The sequence below is a fragment of the Plecotus auritus genome, assembly GCF_963455305.1.
Source record: "Plecotus auritus genome assembly, chromosome: 4".
NCBI lineage: Eukaryota > Metazoa > Chordata > Mammalia > Chiroptera > Vespertilionidae > Plecotus > Plecotus auritus.
In genome coordinates this window covers 154,874,690-154,890,663 of record NC_137775.1, presented here as the reverse complement: position 1 = coordinate 154,890,663, position 15,974 = coordinate 154,874,690, and the positions used below count along the sequence as shown (strand labels likewise).

Sequence of the window (15,974 nt, the reverse complement as noted above, 5' to 3'; positions counted from 1 at the left end):
GAGCTCTATGGCTTCTTTAGATTTCTACATAGAATTTATGGACTCATTACACTGAGATCTTCCATCTGCACTGGGCTACAGGTCTGAATCTGGGCAAAAGTATGAGGCAAGCAAATTCCAAATGAAATCTCAAATTAAAAGTGATTTTTGTGGACACTATTTGTATTTACAACCATATCTGTTTTTCACTCCTAATTATGATAGCAGTGATACTTCAAAATTATTTCCATAACTGTTTGTAAGGCCATTTTTTCTGTAGTAAATCATTCCAAAGGTTGGCATCTGTAAAACCTGGAACACAACCTTCAATGTATTAAACAGATTTGGGGTGAAGGAAACTGAAGCCCTTACTGATGTGGGGACACAAAGTGCATCTTACCACAGCCATAGAAGCATAGCAGCCTCTTCTATAACATGAAAGAATTGGAGATTAGCTCCTTCCCTGTAAAGCTCTCAGACGTTGGCTTTGACCAACAAGCATTCTTATTTAACAAACAATAAATATTTCTTAAGTAAAATCCTAAACTACGTGTGGACTGCCATTGTACATTTGAGATATCTCATTCAGGTTTGTGTTGAAATATGAGTTGACTCATTTGTTCTCACACTCTCCCACTTATTATAACCCCAGTTACTCTTTCTAAGATGTATATAGAAACCTAGATTCCACATCATCGTCCTAATGTCACAAACCATGACCTGAATCATGTTCTTGCAATAAACAAAGAACTGAAACAATCTTACAGTTCTTTAAAGTTAATATGGTGCCTGGTATTAAACCATGTATCACAGGTCTGCTGTTAGAACTAATAAATGCATTTAGTGAAGTTACAGGATACAAAATCAATATACAAAAATCTATTACATTCCTGTACACTAATAACAAACTATCAGAAAGAGAAATTAAGAAAGCAACTCCTTATGATTGCATCAAAGGACTAAAATACTGTATTTCATATTTGAAAGTTGCTAAGAGAGTGTATCTTAAACCCATCATCACAAAGAAAAAAAACACTTTTGCAACAATGTATGGTGACACATGTTAACTAGCCTTATCCTGGCGACCATTTTGTAATATATACATATATCAAAAATTATGTTATGTATACCTGAAACTTATATGTCTATTATACCTCAATAAAACAATACAAACAATCTTGGTGATTTCTAGCAATGTCCTAATTCTCTCACAAAAAGCCAAAAATGCAATATATATGGTATTTCTTGGCCTACTTATACTCATCTTTGGCTCGCATACTGGAAATTTCATTAAAAATATCTTTACTATTTAAATTATCCAAAGTATTTCCAAACTTTGTGAAAGCAAAGCATGTTTGCTGAATAGATTATTTCCTAAATTCCCATAGGTAGTATTTATTTTCTTTAGAGATTAAATAGTAATGATAAAGATGCTCATTTGGAGAATTTTCCACATTCATTTTTTTTTTTTATCCTTACCCAAGGATGTGATTTTTATTGATTTTGAGAGAGAGGAAGGGACAGAGAAAAAAAATCTATGTGAGAGAGAAACATAGGAATGAAATAAAAACATGTCCTTTGTATGGAAAAGAGAAATAGAGTTATATTTGGAAATCAGTTAAGTCTTTACTTTGACAGAAAGCTGTTATATATCATTGGTTCAATAGTTTCTCTTTCTTAAAGAAGTTAGCAAATAGTAAACAATGTAAGCATTTTTCCTCTTTACCCACAAGTATCTTAAATATTTGGGCATTAGTATCAAATATTGCAGTTTAGACTCAAATGTTATTTGTTCTGGATTCAGATACGTAGTTAGAAATTTTATTTTAAGACAGGATAATCAGTTCAATCTTCAAGTAAATATCTGTTTTCTATACGAGAAGAAAATGATTTCATTGTTTAGCCACAGAAATAGACTATAATGGAGAAAACATTAGCAACTTGAGACAAATCCCAAATCCAACATGCAATATAATATTATTCTGCCCATCAACATTATGAATGCCTTACAGGAAACCTATGCATACAAAAGGCTCAAATGACAGCCTTGCTGATATCATCATTTAAACCAAGCTATAATATTTTTTTTGTAATTTAATGTCTGAAAGCTATATGTTACTGTAAATTTAGATTGCCCAGCTTGAGGGTTCATGTACATGAGTAAACCATGACATGGTGCTGATCACAGAAAAATAAATGTAACCATTGTGAGTGATATTGCTTTGTCTTCATGGCTGAAAATGACCAGTTCAGCCGTAAGAGCTCTCATGTGGTGCTCATATAATGTATACACTCACAAGCTGGCTGATAGTAAATAATACTGTGACTTAAATATATAGCAAATGTAATGCAGTAAAAACCTGATAGAGGAACTATTCTAGAGAACAGCAATAACTATATTTTCTGAGTCAAGAGTGACTTCCACTAGTGTGTGTTTGTGTGATTGTACAGAAATATGTAATTGAACAAGTAGCCCTGTGCACGAATCCGTGCACCAGTAGATCGCTGCTGCCCTCCTGTAACTCTCCGCCTGCTGCCCCGCCCTCCTGTAGCTCCCTCCTCCCCCAGCCCCCCTCTCCCCCTCATAGCTTTCTGCCCTCCCCACTCCTGTAGCGCTCCACTGCCTGCTTTTAGTTCGCTGCCCCACCCTCCTTCAGATCCGTGATCCGGTTATGCATTGGTCGTTACGCCTCAGGGTGTAATGGATAATTAGCATATTCCTCTCTTATTATATAGGATAAGGATCATGTGACATTTTTGGAAAAAGCATACTTAAATAACACAAAATTTTGTACCTATATTTCCATATATAGATGTGTATAATCCATTCAGTACATAAACTATTAACAATTTGCTGTAACCTTAAAATGACATTTTTCATTATCATTAACTTTGAGATTAGTTTTGCTTTGTAAATGTGATCATCCCTGTGTGATTTTTAATATTTCTGTTCTTCTTACTGAATATTTTATTTTATCTTTAAGGATAAAAATATTAAGATAGACTTAACAATTAACCCACTTAGATGATATGCTCATTCATATATACTTCTCAGTATTGGTAATAAATAGCCAATTTATACCTGTACTACCAATATTTAAAGAGAGTTTTCTTCCCTGTCTCTTATAACAATGTATAGCTCCATGAATCACTTATAAGAGAATGTTAGTTATTCTATTTTGATTTGTTGTATTATGTAATAAAATCAAAACTAATATATGTAGCTGATACCAAGACTCAGAAAATTAAATAATTAGTTTGCAAGTAATTTAAAACTTTTATTTAAATAATGACCAATTTACAAGGGATGTGACTATATTGTTGAAATACTTAAGCTGGTGATATATAACAACTGAATGCAATGAGTGAACCTTAAGTAGACCCTGAATAAACTTAAAACACTCTTGTCTGTTTAACCTTAAAACAGTCAATAGGATGAAGGAAGTTATATCAAGTTATGTGACTATCTCAACTTTTGTTTGTTCTTCTCTTGCTGACTCTGAGTCTGAATTTCCCAAAGAACAAATTTCTAAGGAGGACTGGATTGCAGAAGAATCGGGACAACATTCACTCAAAGATCTTACATATTTTATTGATTCGATACCCAGTAGTGAGGCATTATATGCATTTTTGGAAATCTCTATGATTTTCAACTTGTAAACTTTTTAAGAACTATCTGCATTTTAAATGTGTGTGATTTGAGTGGTGTTATCAATGTTTTTATAAATATTTACTATATTTTTCAATTTAGTTTAATTCCAACAACTTTGTACTTTAATAAAACATTCTAAACATTGCAAAAAATCTATAAGATATATTTTGGGGACAGCTAGGGAAATTTTAATATAAAATGTGTAGTATATGATATTGTTGAATAAATATTAATATCTTTACTGGGATAATATATTTAGGAAAATTACTTGTTCTTAGAAGATATATGCTAATAAAGCATTTAAGCATGAAACCACATCTGCAACTTATTTTCTAAAGATTTTCATATATGTATATTCACAGTGCATACATGACATATACTTTCATATGAGAGAAAAATAAATAAATATGGCAAAATACAATTCATGAATCTAGGTATACCAGTATTCATTGTACTCATATACCAACTTTTCTGTGGACTTGAAATTTTCAAAATAAGAAATTAAAGGAAAATGCTTATTCTTGTAAATGAACAATTTTGCTTAACTTTATATTAAACCAGAGGCCTGGTGCATGAAATCGTGCACTGGAGGGTCGGTCCCTTAGCCCATCCTGCGCCCTCTTGCAGTCCAGGACCCCTTGGGGGATGTCTGCCTGCTGATTTAGGCCCACTCCCCTGGGAATCAGGCCTAAGCCAGCAGTCGGACATCCTTCCCGCAGTCCAGGACCCCCCACTCCTTATCTCCCACCTGCTCGCTCCTTACCCCTCGGCTCGCTACTCCTTAGTGGCAGACTCTTTACCACGCAGCTTGCTGCTCCTTAGCGCTGCCTTGGAGGCCAGAGAGGCTCCCGTCACCACCGCTGTGCTCGCTAGCCGTGAGCCAGGCTTCTGGTTGAGCAGCGCTCCCCCTGTGGGAGTGTACTGACCACCAAGGGGCAGCTCCTGCATTGAGCATCTGCCCCCGGTGGTCAATGCATGTCATAGCGACCTGTCATTCCGCTGTTCGGTTGATTTGCATATTAGTGTTTTATTATATAGGATATCCATATTCTATCTCTGTATTATTTATTTTGGAAAAGTTTTAATATATCCAAAAACTGTTAGAAAGTATTGACTTTTTAAAGAAAAGTATGCTTAATTAAGAAAAAATTTATAAGAAGGAAGATGATAGTGACTTTATACGTTGGAAATGATCATTTTAGGAAACTTTGGATGAATGTCTCTCTGCTAAAAATTTCCACTATTAATTTGGAATCTAACATTTACCCAGGAAATGTACCAAATAGGAGGTTCACAGCCATTATATCACAAGTGGTAGATGGGGAGAGACTGAATTAATTTTGATTAAAAGCAAGGTCAAGTACCCACTTTATAATTGTAGCAGTGAACAAGAAATATCAGATAATCAGACCTCTTTATGAAAGCTTAGGCAATCACAAGATTTTGAAATTAAAAATGCTGTCTTTTCAATATGATGATAATTCTAAGTCCGTTATATATTTCTGCACTTATAGGAGGAGCCGAAGACAAGATGTGAGACATGGCAACCCACTGACCCAATGCAGAGGATTTAATCTCAAAGGTAGTAAAAGTGAGCAATGATCAAACCTGATAAAGAGTAGCAATGCTCCATACCACATTTCACTTAGGGAAACCTAAAATTCTTGGTATTTAAATATGGTAATTAAAAATTAAATGCTATTTGTATGTATAATAAGAATTGTGAAAAACAAAAGTCTGGGAATTTTCAATATTTGTTGTTTTGCAATTGGCTTATTTCACTTAGCATAATGTCTTCCTCAGGGTTCATTCAAGGTTGTATCATGTGTCAGAAGTTCTTAACTGTTTAAGGCGGGGAAATATCCCATTATGTGTATACTAGAGGCCTGGTGCATGAAATTCGTGCACGGAGGGGCATCTCTCAGCCCAGCCTGCATTCTCTCCAATCCGGGATCCCTCTCCCAATCTAGAACCAATAGCTTCTAACTGCTCATCTGCCTGCCTGATGCCCCTAACTGCTCCCTTGCCAGCCTGATGGCCCTAACTGCCCTCCCCTCCTTGTCTGATTCCCCCTAACTGCCTATCTGCTCTCCCCTCCTGGCCTGATCCCCCTAACTGCCTATCTGCTCTCCCCTCCTGGCCTGATCCCCCTAACTGCCTATCTCCTCTCCCCTCCTGGCCTGATCCCCCTAACTGCCTATCTGCTCTCCCCTCCTGGCCTGATCCCCCTAACTGCCTATCTGCTCTCCCCTCCTGGCCTGATCCCCCTAACTGCCTATCTGCTCTACCCTCCTGGCCTGATCCCTCTAACTGCCTATCTGCTCTCCCCTCCTGGCCTGATCCCCCTAACTGCCTATCTACTCTCCCCTCCTGGCCTGATCCCTCTAACTGCCTATCTGCTCTCCCCTCCTTGCCTGTTCACCCTAACTGCCTATTTGCTCTTCCCTCCTTGCCTGTTCACCCTAACTGCCTATCTGCTCTCCCTTCTTCTCTGTGCCCTTCGGACCCCCGATGCAGGTGTGCTGAGAGCTCTCTGCCAAGGCCCCACCCCGTCCTGATTGGTCATTACATGACAGCATCCTGAACAATTTGCATATTTCTCTATTATTAGTATAGATATCAACTTTTTTACCCATTCATTCATCGCTGGACACTTGGGTTGCTTCCACAAGTTGGTTACTGTGAATAATCCTGCTCTGAATATTGGTGTATTGCAGTGGCTTGATTTTACAATCCATAACCATTCCCTATACTTCTGACAATCCTGCCTTGTCCTTACAGTTTACCTAATCCCTTTCTTCCCATTCTGACATGAAGCTATCATGTTATTATACTTTCCCCACTAATCCCTTCTCCCCTCATCAACCCAACCAACAGAAGTATCTCCAGGCAGAACTCACCAAGGTGCTGCAAGTGTGCCTCTGTTAACATTTAACACTGAGACTCCCATTGCTAATCTTTTTAAATCTGGAGTTAACTTTCCGTAATTACTGAGTGTTTCATAAACTTTGTGTCCATTCTCCTTAATGGTCGTAGTAGTCATAGAGGTAGGAGTATTGGAATAGAGGTAGTGAACAAACATCGATGTTGATTTTGTGTCAGAAACTGAGCTAAATGTTTGGGGGTTTTTTTTATGGATTATCTCACTTAATGCTCAAGAAACTCTGCTCAAGTAGGGTCTGTTTCTATTCCCATGTTATAAATGAGTATTCTGTCTGTTTAAGCTGCCCCATGATTATACTAAAAGCTTATCCTAATTTAAGAATTTCAGTAAAGAACCTCTATGAAATTATTATACTCCGTGTTTTAGAGTCAAGTAAACTGAGACACAGAGAGATCAAGTAATCTGTCTAAGGTTACACAGCCAGTAGCAGTGAACTCAGGATTTTATCTCAGGTACCTCTGATTTCAAAGCCTGTAGTCTCAACCACTCCATCCCACTGTGGCCACACCTTGCTTCTTGTCTTTTCTGCTCTTTCTGCGTTTTAGTTACATTACATTGAGTATGGGATAGATCTGGCTTTAATGCCTGGCATTTACTAACTCCTTAGCTAGGATACATTTCCTCATAACTTAACAGGCTCAGTTTGCTCAGCCATGAAAAGCTGAGAGAACCTAAATCACAAGGATGTTGTAATAATTAAATGCTCAAAATGATATTAAGTGCATTCCTGTTGTTGTTACGCCTCTACTATTTGGTGTAAAGTGATTCTTGAATAAATATTGATTTCCTTATGTCTTTCCTTCCCTTTGGACTAAATAAAACAGGTAAACAATGTACAGTATAATAGTCTGCTTGTTAAGTGATTAAGACTGCCTCTGGGGGCTGCCGTAATTGATCTAAATTTTATAGAGAACTAGACATTCAAAGAGGAGCATATACTTTAAATTCCATTGTTTCTCTCTCTCTCTCTCTCTCTCTCTCTCTCTCTCTCTCTCTCTCTCTATTTATTTTTGCTTTCCAGCATATAGAAATGCAGCTGAAATTGTTCAGTATGGAGTCAAAAATAACACCACTTTCCTTGAGTGTGCTCCCAAGTCTCCGCAGGCATCTATCAAGTGGCTGTTACAGAAAGACAAAGACAGGAGGAAAGAGGTGAGTGAGAGCACAACAGCCATCAATCAGGGCTTTGCAAAGAGCCTTAAACCGCCATCCCTCAGGGAGGTGCAGATCCAAGGAAAAAGGAAAAGCATCTGAACATCCTTTTATGTCTGTGGGGTGACAAGTGCCACCTTGTGTAACATCCTTTGTCCATGGGGCTGATGGATCAATTAGAAATCCTCTCTGTCTGCTCACCTCAACAACATGGTGACAGAAACAAGAGCGTGAGCACTCAGACAGGGGTAGTGACGTGAGGAAGCATTTGTAAAAGAAACAAGATGTGCGCAAATCCAGAAGCCAGGCTCTCACACAACAGCACCTTTGTGTGATTCACAAGATAAAAGGGGCTTTAAAAGAAAAGTTCAATTCTCCTCAGGAAAAAGTACCCTGAACTATAACCTTTACGATAAAGAACATTTTTCTGTTGTGTGGTCATCTGTTTCCACTGCTTTATTATTCATAACTCTTGGGGTTTGGTTAGGTAATATAAGGAATCATTGTTTATGGGGCTGCTGCTTTTATTTTGTGATTTTTGGGGGGGAAACTAGATTTTCAAATAAAAGAACACTTACATTAACCTTTTGCTGATTGGAAAGAGCTGTTTTAAAAGGAAAACCATTATAAAATGGCATAGGGTGAAATATTATAAATAATGAATTTCATAATATTGATGTCATGTTGTCCTGAAAAATGACAGAAAAAAGAGGAAAAAGATATATGTATGCATAAAGCCTCAGTGTAGTCTAAAATGTAATGCTGTTTTCGTAAGTACATCATAAAATGATAGAGAGAAGGGGAAAAGGGAGCTTACTACATTTATGTGAGTTCTGTGTGGGCAGTTTTGGTCCTACATATAAGTTAATTAGGGCTGTGTAGAATGGACACATCCAAGCTATAGAATCTAGACACTGCATCAGAGTTACTAAAAGTTGAGAAAATGCTTTCCAACTCTCAGACCTGCCTATTCAAAAATGCTATGCACTGTTTAGGAAATGTGTGTGCCATGCACTGGAATATTAAAACATAGAATGATGACCACTTGCATGAGAAGGGATTTATCTATCTGGAGAAAGATGTGCTAGGTGGACTTCAAGGCCCCTTCCTGCCCCAGAATTCAAGGATATTAAAGAAATTTAAAGATATTTTATTAACTTGAAAAATGTTTATTGGATATCTATTTTCTTTGCTATAAAATCTATCATTAAAGAAGTTTTGGATTTCTATAGTCTAATTGATTTTAAGTTCTTTGAAATGGATATAGATTATTATAATAACTGCCTTGCAAAGTAACCTGGGCTAGCAGTCGTAATGTGTGATGATGAGTATCAGATAGAAATGGAGTTCTTGGGCTAGAACATGACACATGGACTTGAACCGTCCTTCCTGAGAAAGTCTGACTGTATGTATGTTAATAGGAAACCTAAAATTCAAACAGGCATTATCTAATAGAAATAAAATGTTTTCCTTTTATTCAGTAAAAAGCTCAATAAAATATATCACTAAATATAATTTTTATTATTTAAAATCAAAGTAAATGAATATACACAGCATTGAATACATTTATTAATATGGAAATTAATAAATAAAATTTAAAATGAAATAAGTTATTAATTAAATCTCTTGTGATAATTCTATTATATTTCAAAATATTCAAGAATGTGGAGACTCAAAATGTTAATGTCTTAATTTTTCTAATAAAAAACATAAGAATGCTATAATTTAATATCATGAAAGTATTAACTATAATATAGTTATAAAAATCTGTTCTGTGCTGAATTTAAGCAGAGCTCAAGTCCACTGATTCTTAATTTAGTTGAATGCACTATTAACATTTTATTAAATTTATCCTATTTTCCCTACTAGTTTAGGCAATATATACACTATTTCTCATATCAATAATGTATAAATATTCAACTTTTTAAAAAAGTAAGCTAAATGTAGAAAAATACAAATAGTTTTAGAGAATAGTATAAAGTGAAAAATAGAAGCCTTCCTCCCTTTCACTTTAATACTTATTCCCACTTCCCAGAGTATAAGATTACCAAACTGATATATTTAATCATTATATATTCCTCCAACTATTACCTATAATTTTTCTAGACTCCCACTATTTATTATCAGTATATATGAAGCTACTTCATTTTTCTTGGTTGCATAGTTTTCCATTGTATAAACGTACCTTAAGTTTTTTAAAGCTGTTAATAGGAAACCTAAAACCATTGTATAAACGTACCTTAAGTTTTTTAAAGCTGCCGAAACCGGTTTGGCTCAGTGGATAGAGCGTCAGCCTGCGGACTGAAAGGTCCCAGGTTCGATTCCGGTCAAGGGCACGTGCCTTGGTTGCGGGCACATCCCCAGTGGGAGGTGTGCAGGAGGCAGCTGATCGATGTTTCTCTCTCATCGATGTTTCTGGCTCTCTATCCCTCTCCTTTCCTCTCTGTAAAATATCAATAAAATATATTAAAAAAAAAAAAAGTTTTTTAAAGCTGTTAATAGGAAACCAACCATTTGGTTGGGTTTTTTTCTTGTGTTTCTTCTTAACAAAAACATTACACAAATAAAAATGTGCATACTTGTAAGAGTATATCTCCTAACAAATCCTTGGAAATGAAATTACTGCACTAAGTATACATGTTATATAGGTACATGTTATATAGATATTATCAAATTGACCTCCAAAATTTTCCCCAATTTTGCACAAAAAGGAAAGGCTTTCTTTTCTTTCATTTCTGAATGTAATTACACATTATATAAACCATTTCTGATGCACATTTAAACTTTAGAATTCAACATCAAAACTTTGCTTTTATACATTCTAGTCTTTACTTTCTCCTGCTCTCTCTTGTCTAGTTCTGTTCCATTGTCTATGTTTCAATACTATACTTTTTTGTGTGGGTAACTTCTTATCTAAAAGTACCTTTCTTTGATTTGGATTCTGTTAAAATATATATTTATATAAAAATGTACCATTTAGAAAAACATTTCACATGCATTCCTTTATATTATTTTGTGTCAAATTTCCTTTTGCCTCAGTGAGAGGGTATTCCAGAGTAAATAGAACAAGGAAATTCTTAGCACTTAGGTTTACTCTGTTCATTGGCAATACCGTAGCTGGAACTGTAGGGAAGGTGGACTTCCAGCACTTAGCTGCTGTCTAGCAAATGACAGTTTGCTTTTTGTGTTGTTTTTTCAGTATAAGCCTACAAAATAATTATATATTAACCTCATAGCTTTTTATTACTTTTCTTCGGAAAGTAAAACCACTTATAAATCTTGAGACAATGGCATTGAAGCTTATTTTTAGTGATTCTTCAGTGTGAGATAACTGGCAAAAGCCTTTGATAATGTTCAAAACTGCCTCTGCATATATAATTTTTAGTTAGGAGAATATTTATTCACTCATTCAAAAGGGTACAATTCATCCCTTTAATTGTTGCTTCATGTTTTTACTAATAAGTGGGGGTTTTTCTACAATAAAAGGTGAGAACTCCAGTCTGAGAGATATTTTAAATTATGTGTGAATTTCATTTGCTATATATGTTGACTGTGAGTCATTTCCAAAAGCAACCAAAATTCTGGGCTTATCTGTGGAGAAACTACTTCTATCCAAAAGGAATTCACTTTAAGCTATTTTTGGCAATATGAGTGATAACTTCACCCTCTGTTTTAAAATCTGTGTCCACTAAAAAGGAAATTAGTTAGTATTCCATACTTTTGCTAAATTTGTTAAAATCAACAGTATTCTGTATATGTTGCCCATATATTTTTAGAAGATACAGAGTTGGGTTTTCAGAACTTTGATGTCTCTCTTGTAGGTCAAGCTGAATGAACGCATCATAGCCACTTCACAAGGACTCCTAATCCGCTCCATTCAGGATTCTGACCAAGGACTGTACCACTGCATTGCCACAGAAAACAGCTTCAAGCAGACCATTGCCAAGATCAACTTTAAAGTTCTGAATTCTGACATGGTAGCTGTTGTAACAGACAAATGGTCCCCATGGACCTGGGCTAGCTCCGTGAGGGCTCTCTCTTTCCACCCGAAGGACCTCATGGGGGCATTCAGCCACTCCGAGATGCAGATGATTAACCAGTACTGCAAAGACACTCGGCAGCAACATCAACACGCAGAAGAATCCCAAAAGATGAGAGGGGATTATGGCAAGTTAAAGGCTCTCATCAACAGCCGGAAGAGTAGAAACAGGAGGAACCAGTTGCCAGAGTCCTAATGTTTCCTTACGTGGGCGTATGCTCCCCATAGTCTTCAATGGTCTGTCTGTCTTCAGTAATCAAATGTTGAACAAAGAGTCTTGTTCTTACCCACGGGAAATTCCTGAGAAAGGTGATTACACACTCCTAAAGTGAATGTTACATGAACTGAAACACGCATGCATTTTCTTGTATGATAGTGACTAGCACTAGACATGTCATGATCCTCATGGTGCATATAAATATTTAAATTAACCTAGATTTTATTTATATCTTTATTTACCTTTTCTTCAAATTAAGATGGTGGTTATAAAACTAGAATTCTTACATCCCTGCATTGAACGAGGGCCATAACCCTGTGGTCTTCCAGGACCTCTGAGGTCACTGATTTTGCATATGAAAACAAATACCAAAGTCACAACTTTTACATGGTCAAAGTCATATAAATGCATGTGACCAAGTAGCTGTCAAAGACTAGAAAAAAGACAAGGAAGAGGGCATCTAAAAGTTATTTAAGATAAAAGTAGTTCCTGAAGAGATAATGAGTGTATATGCTTCCAGTCAACTATGTTGTTGGTTACTTTTAGCTTTGTAAAAATTGTCTGTTGCTAAGATCTGTCACTGACTTGTTGCCTTGTTTTTGGTAGATAAAATGAATGACCCTCATGACAAACAGATTTGATTGGAGTTATGTCAGTGAAGCATTTATGTTTTTATTCTTATGTTATCATATTCCAAACAAAAGCACTTTTTTTTGGAAGTCCTTTAAGTTATTCTAGACTCAGAGACTATAACCTAATTCTGTTTTTAATAGATTGAGTTTGTTCTAATTTGTTAGTCTGTGTGACAAATTAGACAATATAAGAATAAAACTATTTTGAAATATCAAACTTGTATATGAGAGTTAAAACCATCAAAATGGAATAATAAGAAAGAACAAAGTAGAAAATGCAATTTTATTAGCAAAATTTTATTAAACTATTACTACTTTTTAACTTTAATAATTAATTCCATTATTAACTCATATTTTGTTTGTTTACCAACCTCAGATATAAAATTTATTTTTAAGTCATCAGTTAATTTTTAATGATCTTTTGTGAAGAGATGTTCATTTTGTGGACAAATGAAAAAACAAATCTAGTGTGAACAAAAATAGATATAACTTTCTTTTAAAAGAATGTTGGTTAATTATGTTCACTGGTACATAAATACAAATGTGAGAAGTTTTGTGATGAATAAAATAATTATCTTCTAGTTGTATGCTTGAATCATTTTATTAGATAATTTAATGTGAATTTTTATTCCAAATAACAATTAGATGAAAATTTCTTTATACTTTCATATTTCTTTTAAAGTCACAAATTTGTTCTTTCATTTTATTTACCTTTAAAGGTAATTTCCAGGTACAAACAGAAATTGCATGATATACCTAATCAAAAAAGTTTTACTTGTAGTTAACAATCTATGAAGAATGAATCAAGGTAAATATGTCACCTTTTTAAGCACTGCAATATAAAGTTTTAAGAACTGAAAATCACTGTAAAAGTGAATGTAGTCACTGATCCGAATCTAAGAATATGATTAATTATCTAAGTGGTGGTAAATTATGTTATAAGAAGAGGCCTCAATAGGGCAAAAATAGCTGTTGAACACAACATAATAATGTCCATTTTTAAATAAAAAGCTATTAATTAAAAACTATTGTTGCAAATATGTATAATTCTAAAGTAGTCCGTAAAGCAAATTATACAAATCATTTGCCTGATTAAAGGAAATTATACAAATCATTTGCCTCTTTATTTCTCCTCAACGTGCACAAATAGAAAAGTGTGTAACGCCAAAACCATCTTCTGTGTTTATGGTCAAGCTATTCTATGCACAGAGTTGAAAGTACAATCGTTTCAGAGTCAAAAGACAGGGGAAACCACACAGGACCTCTTGCTTCATATAAATGATAAGGGTGTTTAGTTTTGTAATGTTATTTGTGCTATTTAATACATTTTACTTTAACATTATTAAATTGTATATACTTTTATTACTTTTAAATTTATAGAAATTCTTGTTGAACAGAACTGCCAAATGTAAAGAAAATTTTCTTTTTAAAAAATATTGTTAACCTATACTGAATGTTGGTGGTAGATTGGTTTTATTTTGTGTAGATTAACGAGTTGAAGACAATATGTTTTCCATTTGTATTATATATAACATTTCCTAGAAAAGCACTTTTTTCAAAGTGTAGGTTTGTGAATAGATTTTAGCATGATGAAACTGTCATTGCAGTGAATGTTTATTCTGTGTAAGAAAATAAGATCAATGTAGTTAGTAAATTAATATTTAATTGGATGTTGAATAAAGAATTTGCCTGGCAAAATTTAGATTTTGAGATTTCTTCTATTTCTGAGCGTGCAATCTGTAGCAATGAAAGTGGAGACAAAGGTTATGACAAAAATTAAAAGTGATCCCCACAAATCTTTCAATCTGATGATTCTGTACTACTTCTTAATTGCCTCTGTATCTCCCTTGCTTATATTTCAACTTAACCTTGATTTTAAATAATTTTAATATATTCCTTATAATTATAATGCATTTCTAGAGCTTTATATTTCCTGCCTATGTAAAGAAAAATTTTGAGAAAAAAGATGACGGTTTCCTATATCCATTCTTCTAGCTGAAGTCAAGAGAAACTGCACATCTTTGTTTAAGTCTAGACAAGGATATAAGGAGACTAAGTAAAACTGTTTTCTTAACAAGAGGCATTGCGAACTTTATGGAATTTTATACATGATGACAAAGCTGTGGAAGACGATTGTAGAAAATAATTTTTATTCTTTTTCTTAATTTATAACACCAACCTTTTATTCAATAACCTCATTCCACAAGAATACAATCCCCTCTGCAAAATCAAAACCAATTACAACAAATTCCATATATGTGCTATTTGGTGAATTTAATTGCCAATGAATTGTTTTTCCTAAGAGGCCTCTGGTATAGATTTCAATTTTCATGGTTTTATCACAAGGTTACTTTCATATAGCACAGATATTGAGAATTGGAAGGACTAGCTCCAAGATTTAAAAAAAAAATGCCATCTTCACTCTACTGACTAATGTATTTGTCTATTCACCTCATAAAACAATGCGCTCCACTCAGTTTGAATTGTGTATTTCTCAGGGCTATTATGTTGCCATGCTTGAGTGTTACTTACATAAAATGCTATTAAAGAATGACATTATAACAAACACATTAAAACTGTTTATTCTACGTTAGGTTACCCCTCAACCCCCAAGAACAAAAGCAGGGTGAATTCTATTTCCTAAGTGTTTTCCTTTCCTCTGAATTATTTATATAAAAAATGCCATCAAAACATTTTATGAGATCAAACACATCATAATTTATGCATGACCAAATGGATATATGATGGAATCTTTAGCAAAATAAAAGTCACTCCTATTGTTTCTCTGGCTTTTTTGTTTGTTTGTTTATATATATATATACACGGATGATCCTTGGCCCATGAAGGGTGCAATGAGATGAAAGGAATTTTTTATCTGTTTAGGTCCTTTTAAAACGTGACATATACAACTCTATGTAGGGAAAAAAAAGCTATAACTTTTTATTTTTTATTTTACTGATTTGTGTTTGTGCATGTGGGAGTGGGGGTGGGAGGTTATAATCATCCCTTCTCTGCTCAGAGCAGAGCTACTAACAGAATAGAGCATAGCTCATCAAATAGCGAAGCTGGACCTTCGAAGGGTCTTCTGAGCTGATGTGATTTGTCAGCTATAAACTGTGAGTTGAAGTTGAGAGTCATGGAGAGGAAAAACTGCTATGGGAAACCAAAAACAGGAAGTGCTCCCTGAGCCACATCAGCCTGGGAAAATCAATGAAGTCCTACTGATGTTTTCACCTACACATATGCATGTCTGTCTTAGCCTCAAATTATGCACACTCCAATCTATAAAACAGCTATATTCAATTTTTATTACTTCAAAATGAATCTCAATTTCTGCTGTAAATTTCCATTTCAGCTTC

The 15,974-nt window shown here is 34.8% G+C and overlaps 1 protein-coding gene across 1 annotated transcript in view; it reads left to right on the top strand.

Annotated features, from left to right (window-relative positions):
* The window catches only part of SEMA3C (semaphorin 3C), a 175,066-nt gene extending 160,750 nt beyond the window's left edge, over positions 1-14,316 (top strand). Inside the window, exons 16-18 of the mRNA XM_080667027.1 lie at positions 5,146-5,213; positions 7,597-7,727; positions 11,549-14,316. Coding sequence (XP_080523153.1) covers positions 5,146-5,213; positions 7,597-7,727; positions 11,549-11,962 — 613 coding nt within the window. The 3' untranslated portion in view covers positions 11,963-14,316. The remainder of the gene's footprint in view (positions 1-5,145; positions 5,214-7,596; positions 7,728-11,548) is intronic.
* Positions 14,317-15,974: the final 1,658 nt, after the last annotated feature.